Source organism: Lutjanus erythropterus, chromosome 6 (genome assembly GCF_056507025.1).
Source record: "Lutjanus erythropterus isolate fLutEry1 chromosome 6, fLutEry1.hap2, whole genome shotgun sequence".
NCBI classification, from domain to species: domain Eukaryota; kingdom Metazoa; phylum Chordata; class Actinopteri; order Lutjaniformes; family Lutjanidae; genus Lutjanus; species Lutjanus erythropterus.
This window is the reverse complement of record NC_139322.1, coordinates 25915382-25938571: the sequence shown is the minus strand read 5'-3', so window position 1 is coordinate 25938571 and position 23190 is coordinate 25915382. Positions and strand designations below refer to the sequence as shown.

Below are 23190 nucleotides of genomic sequence, written 5' to 3'. Positions count from 1 at the left end.
ATTCCTCCACACCAGTGCAGCACAGCACATATACAGTATATTATCCTCGGTGAGTTACTACAGTGAGTTGTGTTCTCAGCTCACCTCCTGTCAGACCACCTTGCTTGGTGGAACGAAATGGACGGTGTGTTTTGCCAGGGACTGATGGTGTCTTTGCCCTCACAGATGGTCATTGAATGGGACTCTCATAAATCTGGGCCTGGATCGCCGGCGGCGTCTGTCTGGGGGCAACCTCATTATAAGCAGTCTGGACCGCTACCAGGATGTAGGGATGTACCAGTGTATGGCGTACAACACTGTAGGAGCCATCCTCAGCAGGAGAGCGAGTCTGCAGTTTGCCTGTAAGTCGAAGTCAGTGTTTGTCACTTTTTTTACTTTACTTTTCATGGAAGTATAACTGCACTCAGCAAATAATGCAGATACACACTGAACTGGGTGGGCGATATTTGCAATATTTATCAGGGCGCTGCAACATGAGCGCCATGAAACTACAGAACAGGTAAACGTTGAAGTGGAAGCAGTCTGAGTGAGACAACTGTTCTTTACTGATGCTCATACATGAAAACAAAGAATGGCTACTTCACTCTTTGTGGTTTAGCTTTATCAAAAGTCATTGGTGTACGTACTCTGTAGTCAACTAAATTGACTGTTCGCTAAACCCTTCCATTTCTTAGCAGCTGTAACTTTGCACCACAGGCCTGTCAAGCTTTGCATTTCTCTACAAGTTGAAGCGTTGTACATGGGGCTCTCATGAGTTTGGACAGTAGTGTCTGTTTTGTTGTCTTTCTCCAACCTAAAACACAAGCAAACGTGTGAGGAATAGGTTAAACTTTGTCTTCATCTAAATGTGAGCACAGTTTGTGAAACTCATACTTTTCGTAGTATCTGTTGCAGAAGGGAAGCATACTGTTTAATAATGCTAACATTAAGCATAGCCCAAATATAACCCATGTATTGCTTGTCCAAGTACATTTCTATGTAGTTAGCATAACAATTCAAGGGTTATGTTAAAATGAAAAACACTGTAATATTTTTACATCAAATTTTTAATACCATGCTATGAGGCTAACTGGCTCTACACTGAAATACACAATTCACCATATTCCCACAGGGTGGGAAATGTTCTAATCAAGAGGAAAATGGTAATTGCAGGTTGCAAGTCATAAACGCCACTCCCCTATTGATCAACAACTGAAGAGACAATGGATAGTGAAAATCTGGAGGGACATTGGGCCATATTTCAAGCTAAAAGAGCATATTAAATTGTTAACAGCTAATGTTAGCATTCAGCTACTTCCTAACTAATAATACCGTTTGATAGTGTGATCACATCCAGTATGTTTTACTTACAGGTTTAAGTGAATGCATCCAAGACGTGCATTGATATTTTGGCATTCATTTACAGTTTTGCTGTCATATCATGTAACAGTATCAAACAGTCATGTTAGCTTGGAGATGGCTGAGTGTCAATGTTAGCGGTTGTGTCACAATAGGTAATGGGATAATATATTGTTTAACTTGATGGCCTGATATTTCTCCAGATGTTCATGTTCCATTGTCTTCTCAGTTGTGGATAAATCAGGAATCAATGTTTGGATTCACTACGTTCATGCAATTTGCAACATGCAATTATCATCCTTTTGATAACAGCATTTGAGCTTCCATGTATAGACTACAAATACTTTACATGGATCAACAACTGGTGAGAATGCTGATGTTATGCTGGGACATTAACTTTAACCACAGTCCTTTAGTCAGCTGGCTTTTGTTTATTTATCTGTGGAATTGAAGATCTGCTCATGTCAATGTTAAATCTACCTCCGTTATCACTGTAAACTGTGCAGTGCGAAAATGGGAAGCTTGACATTCATGGCAACAGTAACTAAGGACAGCTTAACAAAGGGTCAATTGCTTGGTGTATGGAGAAAATTTGAACAATGACTGAATGCTGTAGAAACCGACGTTTACATTTATTGGAGCATAATATACTTGTACTTATAAAAAAGAAAGTGATTTAAATGAATAGAAGGCACTGCAAACATTGCTTTATATTACAACTGCATTGCCACAAAAATGAGATGTTGGACTGCCTATAAACTCTGATTTCTTCACTTCACATATCTTTGGTGAACAAAAACCTCCAATGAATAAAGTCACGAACACTTACTATTTAATATGCGCCATTCATTAATGCTTCTATTCATGATCTCAACAAAACATCTTTTCACACCTTCTCTTGGTGGTATCTGGCCATGTGGATATTTTTGGTTTTATTTGACAGGCTTTTAAATTATGCAAACCACGGCAGGGAAAATTGAATAATGACATTTAATAATAACTCAACAACAATGAGTCTTTGCAGAATTAATGTCCCGGTTACACTGGATAATCCACACACCTCACTGATAAGAGTTTTACCAATTTTCACCTTCAAATGAAAATAGTCCCAATTGAAAACTGACTGTAGTGAAGTCTGTGGATTATACAGAGAGAAGATACTTGCATGGCTGCATACCACACGGAATAAATGGGAAATATTTGTATGTTTTTCATGATCCAGACATTTTTGTCATTATTTATCAATGTTATTATGCAATGTGATGTTTTATCTCATTCTCTATCTATTTGGATGTAATGTCAGAGATTAATAATAAACTATAGTTACTTTTACACCATAAAATAGTTTCCTTTTAACCAAACACATCTCATAGTACTACTTTAAAGTATTTCTTTTGGGTATTTGATTTACTAATATGGTTAGTAAAGACGCAAATACTATACTTTTTACTCTAGTACATTTGTCTGACAACTCTACTTACAAGTTACTTTTGAGGTTACAATTTTTATACCCTTCCTGTTAACTGAAAACCATGTATCTCCAAATCTGAAAACTGAAGGATGAAGTGTTAATGGATTGAGATAATTCTCCTATTTCTCATGCTAAGTAAAGTCTCTCCTGGATTAGCTGGAAAATGCATCGACATAAAGCTGGAAACAGGGCTGTTTTTCTGAGCTCATGATAAGTTGACTTTTTAGAGATAAATGGTTCTCGCAGGACAGCAACACAACACACATATGATAATCTTAAAGAATATTATGCTTTTCTGTTGTTTAAACTACCCATTACTACATTTTGCTGATAGTATTTAAATACTTTCACTTAAGTGAAGTTAACTTAAGTTCTTATAGTGGAGTATTTTCACAGCGTGGTATTGCTACTTTTACTCCACCAAAGGGTTGGAAGATTTTTTTTTCCTCCACTGCTAGTTTTCATAGCATAAAAGTTTTATCCAATATCTAATTCAGGGCTAAGGTTCAAATGTCTGCACGATATTTTGGTCTTTTACAAACCCCCTCATATGTACACCCTCTTTTCTGTCTTGTCCTGACTCTCTCTGTCTCTCTCAGACATCGCAGAGGTGCAATTCTCATGACAATTTTCTTTATGGGCTTTTGTCAGTGTCTTGCTGAGAGCTTTTACTCAGCTCTGTTCCTCTCTGATATGTGAGATCCTGTGGTGATCTTTCTTCTTCTTTTCATTTTTTTTTTCCCTCAGATTTAGATCATTTCAAAGTCCACACCAGAAGCGCAGTGTCAGTCCGAGAGGGACAAGGAGTGGTGTTACTTTGTGGCACGCCCACTTCCTCAGGAGGTAAACTGTCTGGACTTTGTCTTAGCCTCCGACACTTGAATTATTTTAAGTTAAAGGGATAGTTTGGATTATTTGAACTGTAGTGTGTATTACCTACAGTAGATAGCTGGCATCCAAGTTTGGAGACGCAGCAGGAGCACTGGTGTAGGAGCGCTATAATAAAAATATCAATATCAGTTAAGGTTAACAATATATTTAGAATATTTCTACTGCTTTACCTTGCTGTCAGAAAGCCTTTTCTGACAGAAATCTGCCATTATACAAGCCAAATATCAATCTTTCTCACTCAACCAGAGTCCATTGGCAAAATCTGTAATTTTACCTCAAAGTACACTGGAGTTGCAGGTCTGCTGCTGCTTCAGTTGGTTAGTTTGTTTGTTTCATTGTGTGACTTTAGTGAATCTAAAATAACCTTTTAAAACACATACGTCACACGACAAACTAACCAATCAAGGCAGTGATAAATAAGCAACTCCTGTGTTCTGTGCAGTAAAATGATTTTTTTTTTTTAGCGTCACCTGTTGAGATTGGTTGTGTAGGAAAGAGCAATATTTGGCTTATATAACAGTGATTTCCCACCGGAGAAAAGCTGTCTAAAGCAGGGGGAATATTCTAAATATAGTATACGCTTAAACTGATATTGGTTTATTCTTAGACTGGCCTTTTTTAAGTGGCTAAAATACATTTACTGCTATCTTAGTTCACAGCTATTTTTTGCTTAGCTTCCATGCTGGTATTCCCCCGTGCTTCTCCAAACTGGGGGCATGTCGACCAACACCTACTGTAGGTAACACATTGACTATCAATAATTAATTCTTACAACCCCACTTCAAATAATCCAAAATATCCCTTTAAAGATTACTGTAAAATCTTACCACCATTGATTTGTCCTATTATAATCACACTTAAGACTCTTAATCACATTTAATATCACATTATTTGGTGTCAGTGATCTCCATCTTTGTTTGCCTTCCAGACCTTACTTATGCATGGGTCTTTAATGAGTACCCGTACTTTGTACAACAAGACAATCGACGCTTCGTCTCCCAGCAGACGGGAAACCTTTACATTGCCAAGGTGGAGCCCTCTGACGTGGGCAACTACACCTGCGTGGTGATGAACAGCATCACAAAGGGCAAAGTTCACAGCTCGCCCACGTCCCTGATCCTCAGGACAGATGGTAAGGCAACCGCGTCTGGCCGTGATGTGACAAGTGTGCCTTTCAGCCGCATGTTAAGGACCTTCCCTTTCAAGGTGGCTTTAATCATCATACTAGCAGGAGTGCTCTTTGTCCTGTCGTGCCTCACTGTGGTTGAGTCACCGTGTGCTAATGCCTGTAAGAAAATAGTTGCTCCTCAATGTAGGCCAGCAAACAAAGCACCCAAATCTCGTCTCTGCTGACTTAGCTTTCTTATAATTCGCATTCCCTTTAAAAGCTTTCCCTGTGCTTTCACATGAATTCTCAGGCCAGCCCTCAGTGCTCTGTTGTTCTATTCTCTGTTACGCTTTCATGGAAAGAGTGAATAAAGATTGCCTTCAGAATGAATTAAACATAAGCTATACGTCATTGGACCATTACATTGAGTGTTCTGGTGGCTCAACCAGTTAGTTTCCACTCAGTGTAACTGTACATGTAGCTGCATAAATTTAAATCCCATCGCATCACTTTCTGATCCAGAGCTTGCCTGTCTCCCCCTGAATACTGATATTAACAATAAAACAGCAGAGATTGGGAACTGCCCACTCAAGCTTTGAGATAATAGACAAACAGCCAGACTAGCTGAAAAAAAAAAAACCCACAAGATCTCAAACCTACTCCGTCTATTCCACCAAGCAGAGATTTAAATTATTCCTTGCTGGTATTTCTCTGCACTCTGGCGACTGCACGCTTAAGTGATGTACTACTTTGAGTTTACCCATGAGAGAATGTTTGCTCATGTGTCTTTTATTTCTCCTCTGTTAGTTTTACACTGCTATTGTTTGGTCCATAATGCGAGCCATATTGCTTGTAAGTCATGAATAATGGAGGACTGAGCAAGTTCTTGTGCTTGCTCTTCATAGGAGTGATGGGTGAATACGAGCCGAAAATAGAAGTTAATTTCCCAGACAATGTACCCGCTGCAAAAGGATCAACAGTTACGCTGGAGTGTTTCGCCCTTGGGAAGTAAGCTGGATTCCTTGAAGCATGTTTTCAATCTTCTGCTGTCTTTCATTCCAGTCGAGGAACCTCTGTATTTCTATATAGTAAAGTTACTGTGGCAATTATATTTCTTAGAGAGTGGCATCAAGCCATGATTGGTCTGAAAACCATGTGAGACGTTTTTTTTTTTTTTTTGTTGTCGTTGGATTGAGTTAACTCTAAAGCATTCATCCGCAAAAAATACAGTGAAAAGACTTTAAGCTCCATCAGACACTTTATTGCAGGATTATTTCAGACACCTGCAACCTGAGCGACAATTTTAAAAGTTCAAAGGAATGTGAATCATGATTTTCTGCTGAGCTTTCCTTCCTCTGTCTCTTACAGCCCCGTGCCAGAGATTACCTGGAAGAGGGCGAATGGCGTCCCCTTCCCCAGCAAAGTCAAAATGAAGTACTCGAACGCCGTGCTGGAGATCCCCAGCTTCCAGCAGGACGATACAGGAGGATATGAGTGTGTGGCTGAGAACAGGATGGGCAAGAACACAGCCACTGGTCGACTGGCCTTCTATGGTACCTTTCATTCATCCTGTTACGGATTTAAAGTTCCTCTCCTGACGATGATTAAACCCCTAAAAAGTAATCTCTGCTCATCAGTACTTTATATCTAAAAGTTTTTTTTGGCAATACTTTGTTTGAAGGGGTGTGCATAAGACTGACATCACATTGACATAACAATGTCATGACACCTATCTTAAATGTGAACGAGTGTTAATGAATGTTTATGACTGTTGTCATGGAGTGTTTTTTGGTCAGTTTGATATTGTTGACATTGTTTTTGAGATTTCTTTGTTATGACAACTTGACATTATGAAACATAAAGAAACTGTGACATTATTGGCTTAATTGATATCAAGTTGTCATAACAAAGACATCTCAAACTATGGCAACTTTGTACTTAAAGTGACATAACTGATGGAATGACACTTAATGACAACAGCCATAAACATTAGAATGTCATAAAGACCCCTTCATGTTCATGACAGGTGTCATGACGTGGTTATGACGGTCTTATGCACATCCTTTTAAATAAAGTGTTGCCATTTTTTTCAATGAAAAACACCCTTCATACATTAAAATAGCTTAGATATAACTCTGCACCTTTGCCTCAGTAAGTCTCCAGCATTGATATAAAACATATCTACGTCTATATCGATGATCTCCACTTCTGTCTCTACCCACCCCTCCACTGCCTGCACCTCAAACGTACCTGCTCAACTTCTGGTCATCAAATGCTGTAAAACTACAGTATGCTACACACACACAGGTTGTAATTTTAATTTAGCCATACATGTTTGAACAGAAAATCCCAGATTATGCATATGAATTCCAGAAAGCTCTCAGGACTAAATGTACTTGAATTATCTTAACTTGCTAATGCTGTACTAGCAGCTTATGAGGATGGCCTTTATCATGACATGCTCTCTTCGTGAACAACCCTAAACCCCACCTGAAGTCTTCTGTCAGAATTATCATAACAAATAAGGCCATCATCCATTTCAGCAGCATAGCTACCTGTCGAAATGTTCTGAGTAACGTTAGGTCCTGCTTCTTTCATCAGCATCCCCAAGGTATATAAAATACCCTGTCAGAATTTGAATGATGACGTAATATATCAGGCTAACATCGGCTAACGTTATCTACCACACTGCAGATTTGTTGGACACGTAAAAAAAAAAACTGGCAGGTTGACCATGATGGTGGGTAGAATAAATGGATGGAGCAGCGCCAGGCTTCAATATGTTTCAAAATGTGTAAAAATCCATCTGTTTTGGGGTAAAATTTTAAAAAAATGTTCAAACCTGACTTTGGCTGGAACATTACTATTGTTCCAAATAAACTGCACCCGTTTCTCACAGATTTTCAGATCCTTTGATAATAGATTAACATTCCTCCGTCTGCAACTGTACAACTGAAAACAACTTGTCCCTGCCAACAGTCAAATTTAGTTCGCAAAATGCCAATATGTCCTCCTCTCAATTTTCCAGAGAGGATAAGAAAAGCCCCATCCTGCAGGTTGATGGGATTTGTTATGTGGTATGTTTCATATGAAACCCAGGCTGTCTGTGTTTTTGAGTCGCTGGTACAGTGCAGTTTGGCGGAGATGCTCAGCCACAGCTTTGACTGCTTATTTTGCTCATGATATGACTTATATCCAATAAAAAGACACCATATGGACATGTTAACAAGCTTAAAAACTTAAATTTCATTGAAGAAGCTCTTTAATGGCAGTAAGATGTGACATCGACAATTGGTTTAATTGGTTAAGAATTGTTATTCAGTAATATGATAAATGTAATAAATTTAACAGCCCATTGTTATATATAGAGCCCCTTCTAAGCGGATAATAAGCACTGTTGGTTTTAATTTTACTGCAGTTATTACATTTCTGGGTTCTTGGCTGAGTGTAGCTGTGAATTTTTGTGAGAGTGAGGCAAAATGACACTTGTGAAATCGGAGCTGACGGTATGTACAGTGCCTGCGAAGTGAGCTGTGCTTATTATGGGCACAACACTCTACCCATGAAAATTCCTGAAAGGCTGTAAATATGTAAGAGGTAAGATGCAGGGGGAGTTGTGGGAAACAGACAGGGGTGATGTTTATTATATGCAGAATTAAGGTGACAGGTCGGGGTGAGCAGCGGTGTCGGCTGCACTTCAGCCATCAGGAGAGCTTCCTGCTTTGTGGCACAGTCTTCGGAGCTAATCTGAGGTTGCCACAGGCTGCTGACACATTTAAGTGATGAAACTGAGTGATACCCTACATTCGCTTGTCTCTCTTCTATTCTCTTTAAAGACAAACCCATTCTCCAAACGTTTTTATGATTTGCACTTATTTAAGCTGTCATGCATGCTTTTCCTTTGAACTATTTTGGATGCGGCATATTTAATGAGATCATTCTGCTCCTTCAAAGTCTGTCCTCTCGCTTCTCGTCAGATGTCTCACTAGAGTGTATTTCTGTTCCCTCAGCCAAGCCTCAGTGGATCCAGGCCGTGAAGGACACGGCCCTGGCTATAGAGGAGAGACTATACTGGGAGTGCCGGGCCAATGGGAAGCCCAAACCCTCCTACACATGGCTGAAGAACGGCCAGCAGCTGCTCTCAGAGGTAAATTACAGCCCATCTTCTGCCACCTACCAATATTTCATTTTAAAGACTTAATCTTCAACTTCAGCTCATCCTTTCATCTCAGAGAGCCTGGCGTCAAACACATTGCTGTTTTTCCAAGTGCAATTTAGAGTGAGATGAGAGGAGAGTGTAAACATCTTGCTGAGGTGTGCCAATGATGAGACATGGATGAAACTGTCTCTTATTCTGCTCTACCTTGGCAGATTACACAGTCTTAGAGAGTGGATCAGTGTAGTCCCTGGGAGATTGCTCCATTTCATCTGAATGGAGTCAGTGGTTGTTTTTCATTATTCATGGTGCATATTTAAGCTCCTCTAGATTTAGGGACAATGGACTTAATCTGCTGTGAAATATACTGTATATAGCAGCACACCTTACTCCAGACCACCAGAGACATACATGCTAGAAGCCTTGCGTGTTTTTAGATCCATTGCTTTAAATTTTCTTACCAGCATTTAATAAAGCTCAGGGTGGCTTCTTCTTTTGTGTTAGACTGCAAATATAACCTGTCCGATTTCATTTTTACAAAGACGTTTTTCTAAATGTCATTCTTTAATTTGATTTCAAGATATTTAATGTTGCAGCATATAGAATATGATTGGCATGCACTGTGAAAAGGGGAGTATCTCGTTTTCATGATTTCAGAGATATTAAGTGTAAGATTTATGGCTGTGAAAGTGTACTTTCCATACTTAATGAAGTTATTCTCAAAGGGGGGGTCTGGGGATTATATTTTAAATTATGTAATAAATCTCTAGCTCTAAGGCTGGGTTGTATTATGGTTTAATTGTAATTTATGTTGCACCAACCTTTTAAACTTAAGATTAAGAAAGACTAAATTTAAACCTCCCTCTAAACCACAGTTTAGTTTTTACTCTAACCATCAATTATCACTCTGTTGTCCCCAAGCTTTAAACTGTGAGCCAGTATTGACGTTAAACGGACACTTTAGGAGGTTTAACTTTTAAAACGTCTGCCTTTTTGAGACAGAGTAAGCAAAGTAATTGTCTGCTAAGCCATCGTGAATAGACTGACTTTGCTAACCAAGTTTTTTTTTTTTAAAATAGTTAGCTTAAAACAACAGGCTGTGACAACAAAAGAATTACCATGCTGAGCACCACCAATATGACTTTATGCCTGCAGTGTCTTGCCAATGAAGCAATGGAGGCTGCCAAATAATGTTTTTTTATTTAGCTAATTTGCAACATATGTGCTAAGAATGAAAGCCTGTGTATGATTTACAGCTGCACTGATTATTCACTTAGTTTTCAACGATTAAATTAATTGACAACTCTTTTGATAATCAATTAATTTGTTTGGGTTTGATGTTTAAAAAAAAAAAGTAAAAATCATCTGATTCCAGCCTCTCAAATATGAATATTTTCTAGTTTATTTACTCCACTACAACAGTAAACTGAATATTATTTGGTTTGTGGACGTTTGATGTTGTCATCTTGGGCTTTTGGAGACACTGGTTGACATTTTTCACAATTTATAACATGTTATTGACCCAACAACTAATCAATTAATCAAAGAATAACAGATTAAGCAATGTAAATAACTGTTAGTTGCAGCCCTAGTATGTCCTGAAATACACTTCAAATTAGCCCTCCTCTCCTGATCTGCCTTTAATATTTTGCTCAGGTACAGTATTAGTTGGAGCTAACTGAATTAATGTCAGTTGCATCATTTTATGGATATTCTGTATTTTGACGGTGCAGATATGTTAAATAAATGTCTGATATTTTTCTACTACATTTCTTTAGCGTTGTACTTTCACATAACTAAGATTGTAGAAGTGTAATAAAAAAAAACTACTTGAGAGGGTCCCCAGTATATTCTTTATCTTGTAAGGAGTCTTTGACTTAATTAAAATGATGATAATGAATGTGAGAGCGTAATGCTCACAGGCAAAACATAAACAACATAAGATGTGTTTTGTTTTATTGATCAAAGAAAATCTGTTCTGGATGAATCATTCATCACAAATGTTTGATGATGCATGTATATGGATCAAAATTGAACTTTTATGACAGGCTGATGATTAATTTACCCACGCAGACACAAAGAGAGACAGGCTCAGTTTTCACTGCCGGATGTTAGTAATAAGAACGTCCCTTTAGCTCAGACCAGCAGGACCAAGCAGCACGCTGTAGTTTACATGATGGTGAGAACAAGCATACATGGAAAACCGAAGTGTGTTTTTTTTTTTGTGCTCTGTCTGATTCATTCCCTGCAACATAATCCTGATTTGATCTGCACTCATTGACAATGCCTCTAACCCAATCCGATGGCGACTGAGCTTCGCCAGAGCGCTCTGAGCAAAACCAAAGCTACCTTTAAGTCTTAAGCAATAATTGCTTTCTTTCATCCTTTTCTTCACAGGATAGAATCCATGTGGAGGATGGAGTCCTGTCAGTGTCGGTGCTGACACTATCTGACGCTGGCATGTACCAGTGTGTGGCCGAGAATAAACACGGCATCATATATTTTGCTGCTGAACTAATGGTTTTAGGTAGGATGGCATTTATCTGTCCCTTAAATCCTCAAATCATTGTTGGCAAAGAATCTTAAAGGTCAACTTACTGTCATTCTTAAAGGTTGTCTGGATTAGCGGATAATGGGGTCAGGCAGGATGGTTTTGTGGGGCCAAACGCATTTAAAAAATAAATTTTCCCCTGGTGATATCCTGATTTACCTTGATGTAATGGTGGGGATGTGGTGATGGATACAGAATTCTCAGTTGAATAGTGTGATATTTTACAGAATTTTTTTCCAGATAGTCTTCATTTATCCATTTCATACATAGATAATAATAGAAAATCATCAGTACTGATTAGATTTTATATTTACTTGATTCCCATTACAAATGTTTCAAATGTCAGTCTCCATTTCTTTACCATTTGATGGTTTTCACAGATCAAACTGGAGCGTGCTTCAGATGTCCAGTGAGACTTGCTGCAGTCTTGTACTAAAGTCAGTTTACTGTTTCCCATCAGCCTCTCCTCCAGACTTCACAGGGAATCTCCTCAGAGCTTTGCTCAAAGCCAAGGCAGGAACTACTGTGACGTTAGAGTGTAAACCCCAGGCCTATCCCATCGCCAGCATCTTGTGGAAGAAAGGAAACCTGCCTATCCACACCAATGACAGGTAACGACTGAGTTGAAAGTTGCTGTACGTGTTCAGAAACCGCTTTTATCACGGTTAAAAAAGCAGTGTACACACAAAACTCAGTCAAAGTGGATGAATGTCACATAGATTTGATTTTATTACTGCTGTTTTGTAATCTTTTTCGTTTGTTTGTTTTGTGTTGAGTCATTTCACCTGTTCTCTGATCTTTATTATCTCCTTGGGTTCTGTGTATGAGTGGCTGAGTAACCCACTGTTCATTTTGTCCACAGTTAATCTCACATGTTAATGGACCCATCAGCCTAATATTTTTGTGCACAGTTATGAGTGCATACTCAAGGACCTCTCCTGGTGGCGATTACTGATGATTTTTGAGAAACCTTGAAAAACCTATTGTATGGAGTGTTCTGTTTTATACTGACTGCTGACTCTCCTCTTAACTGGTCAGTAGGGACCCTGCTGGTGATAATCAACTGCTTAGCTAAAAACAAGGTATTTTGGCCTTTGTTGTGGCTCAAAAAGTGACATTTACTGAAAAGTTTTGTTTCATCTTAATCTGGAGCATCTGCAGATTAATTCCATACCTGATATGAATTCCATGCCTGAATTCCCCGGTCCAATAAATCCCTCTTTGGTTAACTTCTCCGCCATCTTGACTGTGAGGGAATTGTTTTGTGTCTGCATGGTGGCCATATTGGAGCGTTTAAGGTTTGCTGGGTAACTAACACAATGTGTATTAAGAGATACAAATTTCACTGCAAAGTCGGCTGTAAGTCGCTTAATTCTGTACTGATTTTCATGACATTTAGTTTGTTATTGGCAGGGGAATTTCCAACAAAAATGCATAAAAATGAACCTGATTGTGGTTACTTGTTGGAATTAAATTAATCTAATCAGATCTACACCAAGACATTAACCTTCTGAATATCCAAAACTTCCACTGGGACATGCAGACCATTAAAAATGCCACATCGAGTGTAAATTATTCAGAATTTCAGCTTTTGCGAGTTTCTAAAAAAAAAAGTAAATTTCATTATGTATTATATTTTTGTAAAGTCGCCTTGTTGCTTGTAATGCTCTAAACAAATAACAAAATATTCTAAATAAATAACAGGGTTTAAATTGAGAAGTTTGGACTTATCATCCTGTTTATTGTCTCCTAATTAAGTTTATACAGTTACAGTTAGATAAACCCGGGATGCTCGAGTACAACACATGACACTTCTCTATGCATCTTAAAGAAAGCTTTATTAAAAACTTTGCATATATTTGGAGAAGAAAATTTACACTGAACTCGGAAAAAGTTTTTTCAAAACTTTCCAAATCTCCGCTAGTTGCATTTGGCACTTGTGGTGGCATTGCAGTAGGTGCTTCACCATCTGCGGCCTGGTGGAGACCTGCAATCTACTGAGTACACTCTTCTAGTGTTTGGCTTATATTGTCTTGCTAATACTTTGTGATTTCAAGTGGTTGTCTTTTTTTTGTTGTTGTTCTTGTGTGGATCCCAGAAAGACCTGTGGCCACTTTGTGGAAACTAATGGGGATCCAAATAGAGAACAAAGAAATCATTGTTTTCTCTGTGTAGATATCAGAGCAGGTGTATTATTCATCCCAGCTGTGTTTCTCCAAGCTTTGTTTGGCCGCACACACAAACAGCTTAACTGTTTGATGTCCGTGATCATTGACATGTAGGCTAATCCAGAATCAGAGTTTATCTCATGATGAAATGATTCTTTGATCTGTGAAGTTGGATTGTAAGCCGCTGTCTCTGTTTGTTCACTTCTCCTATAGGATCACACTTTCCCCAGATGGAACACTGAGGCTTGCCAACGTGAGCAAGTCTGATGCAGGCAGCTATACGTGCTTCGCTCGGAATAGATTTGGCATGTCGAGTACAACTGGAAGGCTCCTTGTTACCGGTAAGCTCTGTTGTTAAATAGCAGAGTGTTTGTGCGTCTCACTTAGTAAGCAGAATTTGTTGCTCAGTATGGATTAACGCAGCAGAGAGTTGCTGTGCTACGAGGACTTGAGTCAATAACTGGTGGGCAGAAAACATAAACAAACTTTAGGTTTTGCTCTGAGGAGGGTGTCAAAACTTTGGGCAATCTCTTTTCTTGAGTGGCTGAACATCTTTGAATAATAATTCAAATAATAATGTGATTATTTTGCTTATTTATTTATATGAAAAGTTGTAATTGTTACCAAAACTCAACTGCAACTCGAGAGAAAAAAAAAACTGTTGTCTCTTAGGGTCTTTTTATTGAATTGTTTTGTTTGGCTGCATTTTGCAGCGCCTGCAATAACGCACTTGGAAGGTGTTTGAGAAAATACTCAATCATTGTTTTCCTCAAAGCAGTTGAAACAACCAATTTACTGCAACAAATGAAAGTGCCCTGAGTGGAAGCAATGAAAGCGTTAGCAAGGAGGTGTTACTGATGCTGTTGTTGTGCGGCGGGTGTTTCCAGTGGAGTGACAGTTGCGTATTCTCTTATTGGTTTTATTAATGTGTTGAATGCTGTTGTCTGCTGCTGTAAGTGCCAGGCCAGTTATATTTTTAAGTGACTGTTTTTCAAGGCCATAATTCAGTCAGCGACATAGAGCTGTGACCCAGACGTTGATTATTACCATCTTAAGAATTGAGGGGACACGTTTTAAAAACTTTTTTTTTTTTCATCCCGTGACAGTCAATATAAGGTAAGATGTAAGAGTGCAAATCCCCATCCTTTGTGTTCTACCTTCTTTATTTGATTCTAGCAGATTCATTATCTTGACTTTTGAAGCACGGCAGACTTAGCCAAATGATTGCTATTGTAGACTTTGAAGCAGCGCCCCTCATTTTTGTTCTGGGTGCACAGAGAAGCCCATTACATGAAGTTTTATCTGATCCACAGTGTATTATAATTGCTATCAGGATTTCAGAAGATTATTCTAGCTCTGTCAGCCTGGAGTATTAGGCCATTTTAGTAGTGGCAGGCTTCATGTTATCACATTATTCCACTAAGGCTTTCATGAGACCTTCCTCTATGTAGATAAAACTGCTCTGCCTGTGACTTAGTGTATTACAGAGCACATTCTTATGATACAGCAAGGGCCGTGTCACGCAGAGCTTTCCATAAGCCCACCAAACAGCTGACTACTCATTTAAGTCCAGCCAGCTACTCAGGTATATTAATTTTTGATTCTAATAAAATAGTTTTGATTAAAGATATGTATGGCATTGTTTGTAAACACACCATTCAAAGTTGGCCCCTTCTCCAGCTCAACATAGAGAGGTAATTTAAGTTACGATATGTAACATTTCTGCATTAAAATGTCTTAAATAATGGACATATATTATGTATTTTGTTGAGTTGTGTTATTACGTTATTCCGTGTGATGGTTGGGGGAGTAACGGATTACATGTAATGGGATTACATAATCAGGACACAATAAAAGGCAATTGTATTCCCTTACAGTGACAGATAAAAAAAATGCAGTCAGATTACAGATACATTCAGTAAAAACAGGGATTATTATCAAGATTACAATTTTAAATGTATTTAAAACAAAAAATAATATGCTACCATGTGCACATTACAACGCCTCAGGAGTCTCACAACATCGCTACTGTCTCGAGTCAAACCAGTCGAATGAATGAATGAAAATGAATGAAAAAAATGTTTTGTGGAAACTGACATTTTTTGTCTTTAAATCAGTCAATCAAACAATAAATTGCATACAACCAAGAAAGGAATAGCTAGACAAATTAGTAAACCTAACAACTAACATAAAACACTATATTAGGCTAAATAATGTCATCATCATATTTTATATTGAAGTAATCCAAAAGTAACGAAAAGTAATCAAGTTACATTACTTTAATATTGTGGTACTTGGGTTACTGACTACATTTTTAACAGGTAATTGGTAATTGTATTGGAATACATTTTTAAAGTAACCCTCCCAACCCTGCCCAAATGTCTAAAAATGTCTAAACATTTCATCAGCAACTCCCACAATCCCATTCCAGTACACAACATCATTAAACTACATCTTTTGTTAATGTTTTAATGTGAGCGAGATCCCCAGTGGGGAAACTGACATATTGGGCCCTATCTTATACTGATTAAAGCGCACGAGGTGCACTGGATGGATCAGAAAGTCGTCTCTCAGCACCTTTAAGAAGCAGGTGCACCAGTCATAACAATATGAGTGCGATGACAGAGAACCATGCTGTCTGTATTAGTCCCGCCCCCACATGCTCTATATCAGAGGTTTTCAAAGTGGGAGGTGGTCCTCACCGGTGGGGGTTTCAGAGGTGGTTCAGAGAGTAGAACTGGAAAAAAATTACATTAGTTGTTACATTGGATATCAAAAGGAGATCACATAGAATAGCCTAAATATGTGTGATATGGATAAAAGAGATGGTTCACAGATACTGTAGTTTGGGGGAATTTGACTGTTTTTCCCACGGTCCCAGTCAGAAACTAATAAATGCCTTAGGGTAAACCTTTTTTTTAATGTTTTTTATGTATTTGGTAAAGTCTGAAATTAATAATCACAATCCCATGGGCATCCAGGTATCGACCGAAATTAAGCAAGTAAACTAAAGGAAGCAGGAGGCCGGCTTTTCCCAAGCTTTGTCTGAGGGGAGACCCGCTCAGCTGAGAGGTTGTGTCCGGAGAGTGTAGAGTCGTCTTCAGCATTTGACAGATATTAGCAAAATAATTGATGATAAAACGCATTGAGATTGTATTGATTTCACAGACAGGGGACGTCCTCATTAGAGCGGATTCTTTAGAAAACACTGGTAGCAGCAACTTGACGATTGTGCAGTAAGCATTAAAAAGTCTACTGAACGCGCTGCATTTTCCATATACGCCACACAGACATTTATGGGCTTAATTAATGAATTAATTCATTATCGTTATTTAAATTGCACTTTTTAGAGCAGAGTCATCTCTAAGACTCACAGCAGACATACACTAAAACAGCCAATGTTATGAGAACTAATATCAGATGGCCCAAGTAATGTTTTAAGAATAAAATATGATGTGATGGACCTTGACTTAGTAATATATATGATAAAGTATACAGGTTTTTTAACATCATACATTTCATCCAGGCTTTACTTTTTTTGGTATCCTGTCACTGAGTAATTTTCTCCTGCTTTATGCGTAACAAAATAAATGTTCCTTCTTAAATCATAACTGTTTACTGCCCATAGGCAAACTCATTAAAAAATGCAGTGATTAAGATCTGTGTATTTGATGAAATGAATATGCGACATGGACTTTTACAGGGATCCAACTACCTGGCTACTTTTTCCCCACTGGCTGTTTACTCCATATCCTTGTGGAAAGCTCTGATCTGTAGTGCGCCTCTATTCCAGGAAATCAACGAAGCTCTGCTCATCTCACAATGAAATGTCTCATGTTCTGTTTGAGATTGACAGCTGTCCCGGTCAGAAATAACTCCTTCTCTCACAATGTTGTTTTTTTGTTTTTTTTGTTTTTTTTGTTTCTGGTTCAGATCCAACCAGAATCACCCAGGGGCCGGTGGACATGGAGATCATTGTGGGTGAGAGCATCGTGTTACCCTGTCAGGTCACTAGTGACCCCGTCCTTGACGTCTCTTTCTCCTGGGCCTTCAACGGGCAGCTCATCGCCAAGGGAGACAGTCACTTTGAGCTCGTGGGCGGGGTGAGTGACCCACAGTCATACTTCTTCAGAACGTGCGAATGGGCAGTTGGCACCTCTCTCCCATCTTGCTTCACTTCATCCCTGCCATTAGTTAAAAGAGACAGCTTGTGGTTTGACATCATGCTATCTCTTGGACAGATTTACTGCGGCTAGTTTGTGCTGCGCCGGGTGTGATACCAACCTTCTCGCCATTCTGAAAGTCTCCTCTGAGGCATGATAGGCAGCAGGAATGTGAAAATCTTTGGGAGGAAGCACCATTAGATCATTCAGCCCCCTCTAAGCTTCCAATTGTACTTTTGTGAATGGAAACACGGCGGTCGCTATGTCAAAATACACTTCCTACACAGAAATCATCATGTAGGTAATGCGTTAGTCGCTCAGCCATTGTGACAGGTTGTCATCATTTTGAGGACACTTCTTCTACTGGGGCTTAGCCTTCTGAAGTAATTTATTTTTTAATACTTCTTGCTGGTCTTGAATTCTTTTCAAATCCTACTTTGACATAGCCTGCTGCACAGCTCCTTGTACCAGAAAGGGGATACACATCATTAGAGGTGTCTTTTAAAGGAGTGAAAGCATGGCAGAGCCCCAAATGACAAAACACTTTGAGAACACCCTCGCACCCTTCAAGATTAACCATTCTTCCCGTGTGTGTTTGACTGACAATGTTCTTATCTGCAAAGAGACTCCTTCCCCAGAAATGCTAGGATGTCCCCAGTCCAAAGAGATTATCAACTTAACTTTGCTGCTTCAAGGAATTTAATTTCCATAATTAAACCATGTTGGCTCCGCTGCCACGTTTCCCTGCCAATGCCGAGAGAACGATTTCACCACTAATTTACCATTTGCTGCTTACGGGTGTCCTCTCAGATGAGAATCTAGAGGGCCTCTTTTCCCTCTCCGATCGAGCAAAAAAATCCAGCTGAACTCAGTTGTAATGACATATTTGTGTAGTTCCTCACAACAGGTCTTGAAGGTCATGGCGGTGACCTCTCCAAAAAGCAAGTGAAATAACGGTGGCTTTGTCAAACACAAAAACTCCATTTGCTGCGCACCGTTTTTGTGAATTCTGGCCATGATCCTTTTCACCTGAGCTCATCTTGGACAGCAGTGTGTGACTAAGAGATTCTGTCATATTCAGAAATTTTTCATTATTTTTGCCTTTATGGCTTTGACTGCACAAACTGTCAGGAGATATGTGTAAAATATCTTTTGGTGTGAAATATCTTTTTAGAAAAACAGGCCTGATTTTTTTTTTTTTTTTTCCTCTGCAGCAGAGTCTCGGCTAAATAACTGCAGGATCTCTCCGCAAACGTTTTTGGCACCGCTATTTACTGCACCTTATATATGCTTCACTACATTCTTTAATAAGCTGTCACAAGGTCTGTTATCTTTCATGCTACATAAAGCTTTCTTTCCTCCTTGGTAGAGAGCAGCAGGAGATCTGATGATCAGGAACATTCAGCTTTACCATGCCGGCAAATATATCTGTGTGGTAGACACGGACGTGGAGAGCCTGTCAGCCGTGGCTGTATTGATTGTGAAAGGTAAGAAAACCTCCTCTCTGCTCTGCAGTCACTAATTAAAACATGGCTCACAGCCAGGATTGTTTCTGGATTTCTCTTTTTTAAAAGGGAAATTAAAAATCTAGACTTCACTGTAAATGGCAAATTGACAGCACTTATATAATGCTTTTCTGCCTTAATGGACAAAGGGCTTTACAATTTGCCTCTCATTCGCCCACTGAGAGCAACATGGGGTTCTGAGTCTTGCTCAAGGACACTACCAAATAAAGCTGTATCACAAAAAATGATGACAAAAGAAAAAAAATGGAGACAAAAAATAAACTATTTGTTTTAACTTAACAAAATGTTGGTTTCTGGGCTGTCTTGAAGTTATAAGATGACTGAGTTGGAATAATTATGTAATGATTCAAAACAAAAAAAAATTACCTGAGAAAACATCTTTAATAAGCTTAAGATATTAATTTGAACCGACAGCTCTTCGGTCACGCTGATGAACATTACAAACAGTTTTTGCATTGTTGTCTTGTGAAAACAAGAAATCGTGACTGATCTTCCAGCTTTTGTCTTCAGTGGGAAAAGGTGCAATCGGGTCAGTCGGTCCAATGAGTCTGTAATAGTCAGAGGTATTTATTGGCTCCAGCTCTGATTGGCCACGGTCATGGATACATGACACCCAGGTGGACACTTTCATTTTTGACCCTTTTTGTGCAGAGGCAAGGAAGGCTCTCATTAGAATCCCATTTTCATACACATGTGCTGCTTGGCTTGATTTCTGAGTGTGTCAGCACAGCAGAGTTTACAACCGCTTGAAGGTGTGTGTTGTCTTCAGTCAACCAGCTGTAAAACGGTGGATAAACATTTCGTTTCCTATAAATTCTTCACAATAAAAGTCCCCCATTATCTAAAAGCTTTTATTGTGAAGCAACATGTTGGATTTTATGCAGTTCCTGTGCAGTGAGTCATGAGTGCATGCTGGAGTTGATGAAACTCTGTACAGTACATTCATTCAACTAATCATTTCATGTCAAAAGACTTCATGTTAGAGAAGCTCGAGTCTATGAGTTCTGATGTGTAGATTGTCAAACTGTGTTCGAGTGTACTGAAGCTCCCTCTAGTGATACACTGAAGAATCTCTTAATTTTAAAATGCAATAAATTTATTTTAAGATATACTCAAAATACTATGATAGTTCAAATGAAAAAACTTAAACTATAAGGTTGATGAAATGTAATTTAAGATGACTTATGACTTTCATCCTACTACATCATGTTCATGCACATAGTGTACGTATCCATCATCCATGATTAGTTACGAACTAAACTGTGACGGCATTAAGCCACATCCTTACTATTAAGGTCATGTGGCTGACAACAGTCAATAATCAGTAAACTTCTTGTCAGGAATAAACCTGCGTGAACTGTCTGTAGCTGGATATGTTAGGCCTACACTGTGGTATTTTAACAACAAAATGCTGGTATTTGGAGAGCCCAATAGTGTTAGGTGATATAAAAAATTTGAGAAATACAGTTTTGATGTATTCTGAAAATATATATTAGGAATTTTTAAAATTAGATAAAACTTGTATAATTTACATTATGTTAAAAAGGAAATATTAGTTGATTCCTTTAATCCCAGTATGTTTTTTTTTGTTGTTGTTGTTTTTTTGTTTTTTAACAGTATGTGCATATATTTTACTGAGAATACAAAGCTGACTGTCAGAGCATATAATGTTCATTTAGGCTTTTAAACTCAAATGGGCTTTGTTTCAGCCGGTGATTGCAATGTGACCAAAATGCCCATATTCTCATGAAAATCATTCTGGATGTCATCAAAGAGTACACAGTTTTCAGGTCCTGCTTATTTCTAGTAGCAGTCGCTTGATTACATCAAATATTGGAGGCTTGCTTGTCTTCTATATTGCATTCAGTTTGTGGAAGTAGAGAACCGGACAAAAACTGTGTGAAATTATAGGAATATCAGCTATTTGTGTTTTCTCTCCCTGTCTCTTTGTAATGACCAATTTCCAATATTGTTGCAGTGTACTTGACAGTGGACTGTTTAGATGCCTGTCTGTGCTCACTCATGCAGTATGTTTAGCTCCATAGAGACACAATTGTCAAGAGTTACATCGGGCAGAACAAAATAGAACAACTTTTGTTATGTGTTTCAGGGAGTGGCAGGTTTGTACTGCATGCAGAGTGTGAGAGGCTTTGATCAATACGCCAAATAGCCCAGCAAATTGACACTACACAAATATGTTAAATGTCAGATGAGGTGAGGGATGATTTTGGTGTCAAGATTTGAAATGTTTGGATCCATATCTTCATCTTGTACGGATACCCACCAGTGATTCAGGCTGACATACTGAAGATCTTCTACGCAAATAGCATTAATAAGCACTCTGTTCCAAACGGCTGAGGACTAAGTAGAAATATGGCTGTTTCTCGAGTAGAAGAAATATCAGGGCCATGGAAATGGATTGGCCCCAGTATTGACTGCAGAGAAACTTGTTTGCGAGTCAGATTGTGCATTATTTACACTTCCTGCTCACGGCAGCTGTCATGGATGTCTCATTGTTTGGATTGACTGGCTTCAAATGTTGGGCGACAAAGCATGAAGCTGAATAGAAAACCAGTCATGGAGAGAGAAGAATGGCTTTACTTGTTCACAACTGCGGATCTCCAACAAACATGCGCTAATCTATCAGCTGGACAATTATTATCCTGTTAGGAAACCAGCACTACTTGTATACCTGTAATCTATGAAGGTCACAAGATATTTCATCTCTGTATATACACAGGAGGAGATTTTTTACATTTTGTGGTTGTGGTGGTGGAAACACTACCATTCCTTGTAGTTACTTTAAGTGAAAGTAATAATACAAAGATGTAAAAATACTCCATTATAAGTAAAAGTCCCGCATACAACATCTTACTTAAGAACAAGTAAGAATAATCAACAAAATGTGCTTAAAGTATCAAAAAAAAGACCTAATTTTGCAGCACAGTGTTCCCTTAGAGTGATATGTTATCACATGTGTCTGTTCTTCCTGGTCAAGATGGAGGTTAGGCTGTTTTGTCCAGTGGTTCCCACTCTCGGGGTCAGGCCCCTCCAAAGAGTCACAAGAAAAGTCTGAAGGGTTGTAAAATGATTAACAGGGTAAAGAAGAGTATTTTATTTTGTTTTGCATAAAGTGTTCATCTGTAAAGTAACTTTAACTGACAGATAAATGTAGTGGAGTACAAGATTTCCGCTTTAAAGGTGTGCTAAGTGATTCTGGATAAAGATTGTTGATTGAGTTTAATTTCCAGGTCGTCATACAGACGTTTTTGGTTGGCCAGTTCATCAAATGGTCAAGTTCGAGCGACCAACACAAAGTGTCTGTATTTGACGGCCTGGGAATGAGTCTCAACAATCAGCTTTCTTTATCCAGAATCACCTGCTGCATCTTATGAGTTAGAGTAGAAGAAAAAAGTCCAACACGATTGAAATACTCATGTGAAGTACGAGTATCTCAAATGCAGTACTTGAATAAATGTTCTAATAGGGCTGCAACTAAGAATTATTTTCGCTGTTGATTAATATGCTGGTTATTTTCATGATTAATCATTTAGTCTATAAAATTATATAAATAATAATAATAACAAAGAAATGACAAAGAACAACAGCAAATAATTGCATTTAAGAAGCTGTGTTTGCCATTTTGCTTGGCAAATGATTATGAATCAAAAAATAGTTGGTGAATAATCATCTACCAATTGACTAATTGACTAATTGTTGCAGTGTTATGTACTAAGTTGTTTTCCACCACTGACAATAACTAACACCGTCTTTTCAGAAAACGTGCCCCTGGCAGGATAATGGACCGAGCATGTTGT

The 23190-nt window shown here is 38.5% G+C and overlaps 1 protein-coding gene across 1 annotated transcript in view; it reads left to right on the top strand.

Annotated features, from left to right (window-relative positions):
• The window catches only part of cntn3a.2 (contactin 3a, tandem duplicate 2), a 51786-nt gene that overhangs the window by 11956 nt on the left and 16640 nt on the right, over nt 1–23190 (top strand). Inside the window, exons 4-14 of the mRNA XM_084720019.1 lie at nt 166–341; nt 3557–3652; nt 4629–4832; nt 5714–5816; nt 6177–6361; nt 8819–8955; nt 11362–11491; nt 11976–12126; nt 13897–14024; nt 17617–17786; nt 19216–19333. Of these exons, the coding sequence (XP_084576145.1) occupies nt 166–341; nt 3557–3652; nt 4629–4832; nt 5714–5816; nt 6177–6361; nt 8819–8955; nt 11362–11491; nt 11976–12126; nt 13897–14024; nt 17617–17786; nt 19216–19333 (1598 nt within the window). The remainder of the gene's footprint in view (nt 1–165; nt 342–3556; nt 3653–4628; nt 4833–5713; nt 5817–6176; nt 6362–8818; nt 8956–11361; nt 11492–11975; nt 12127–13896; nt 14025–17616; nt 17787–19215; nt 19334–23190) is intronic.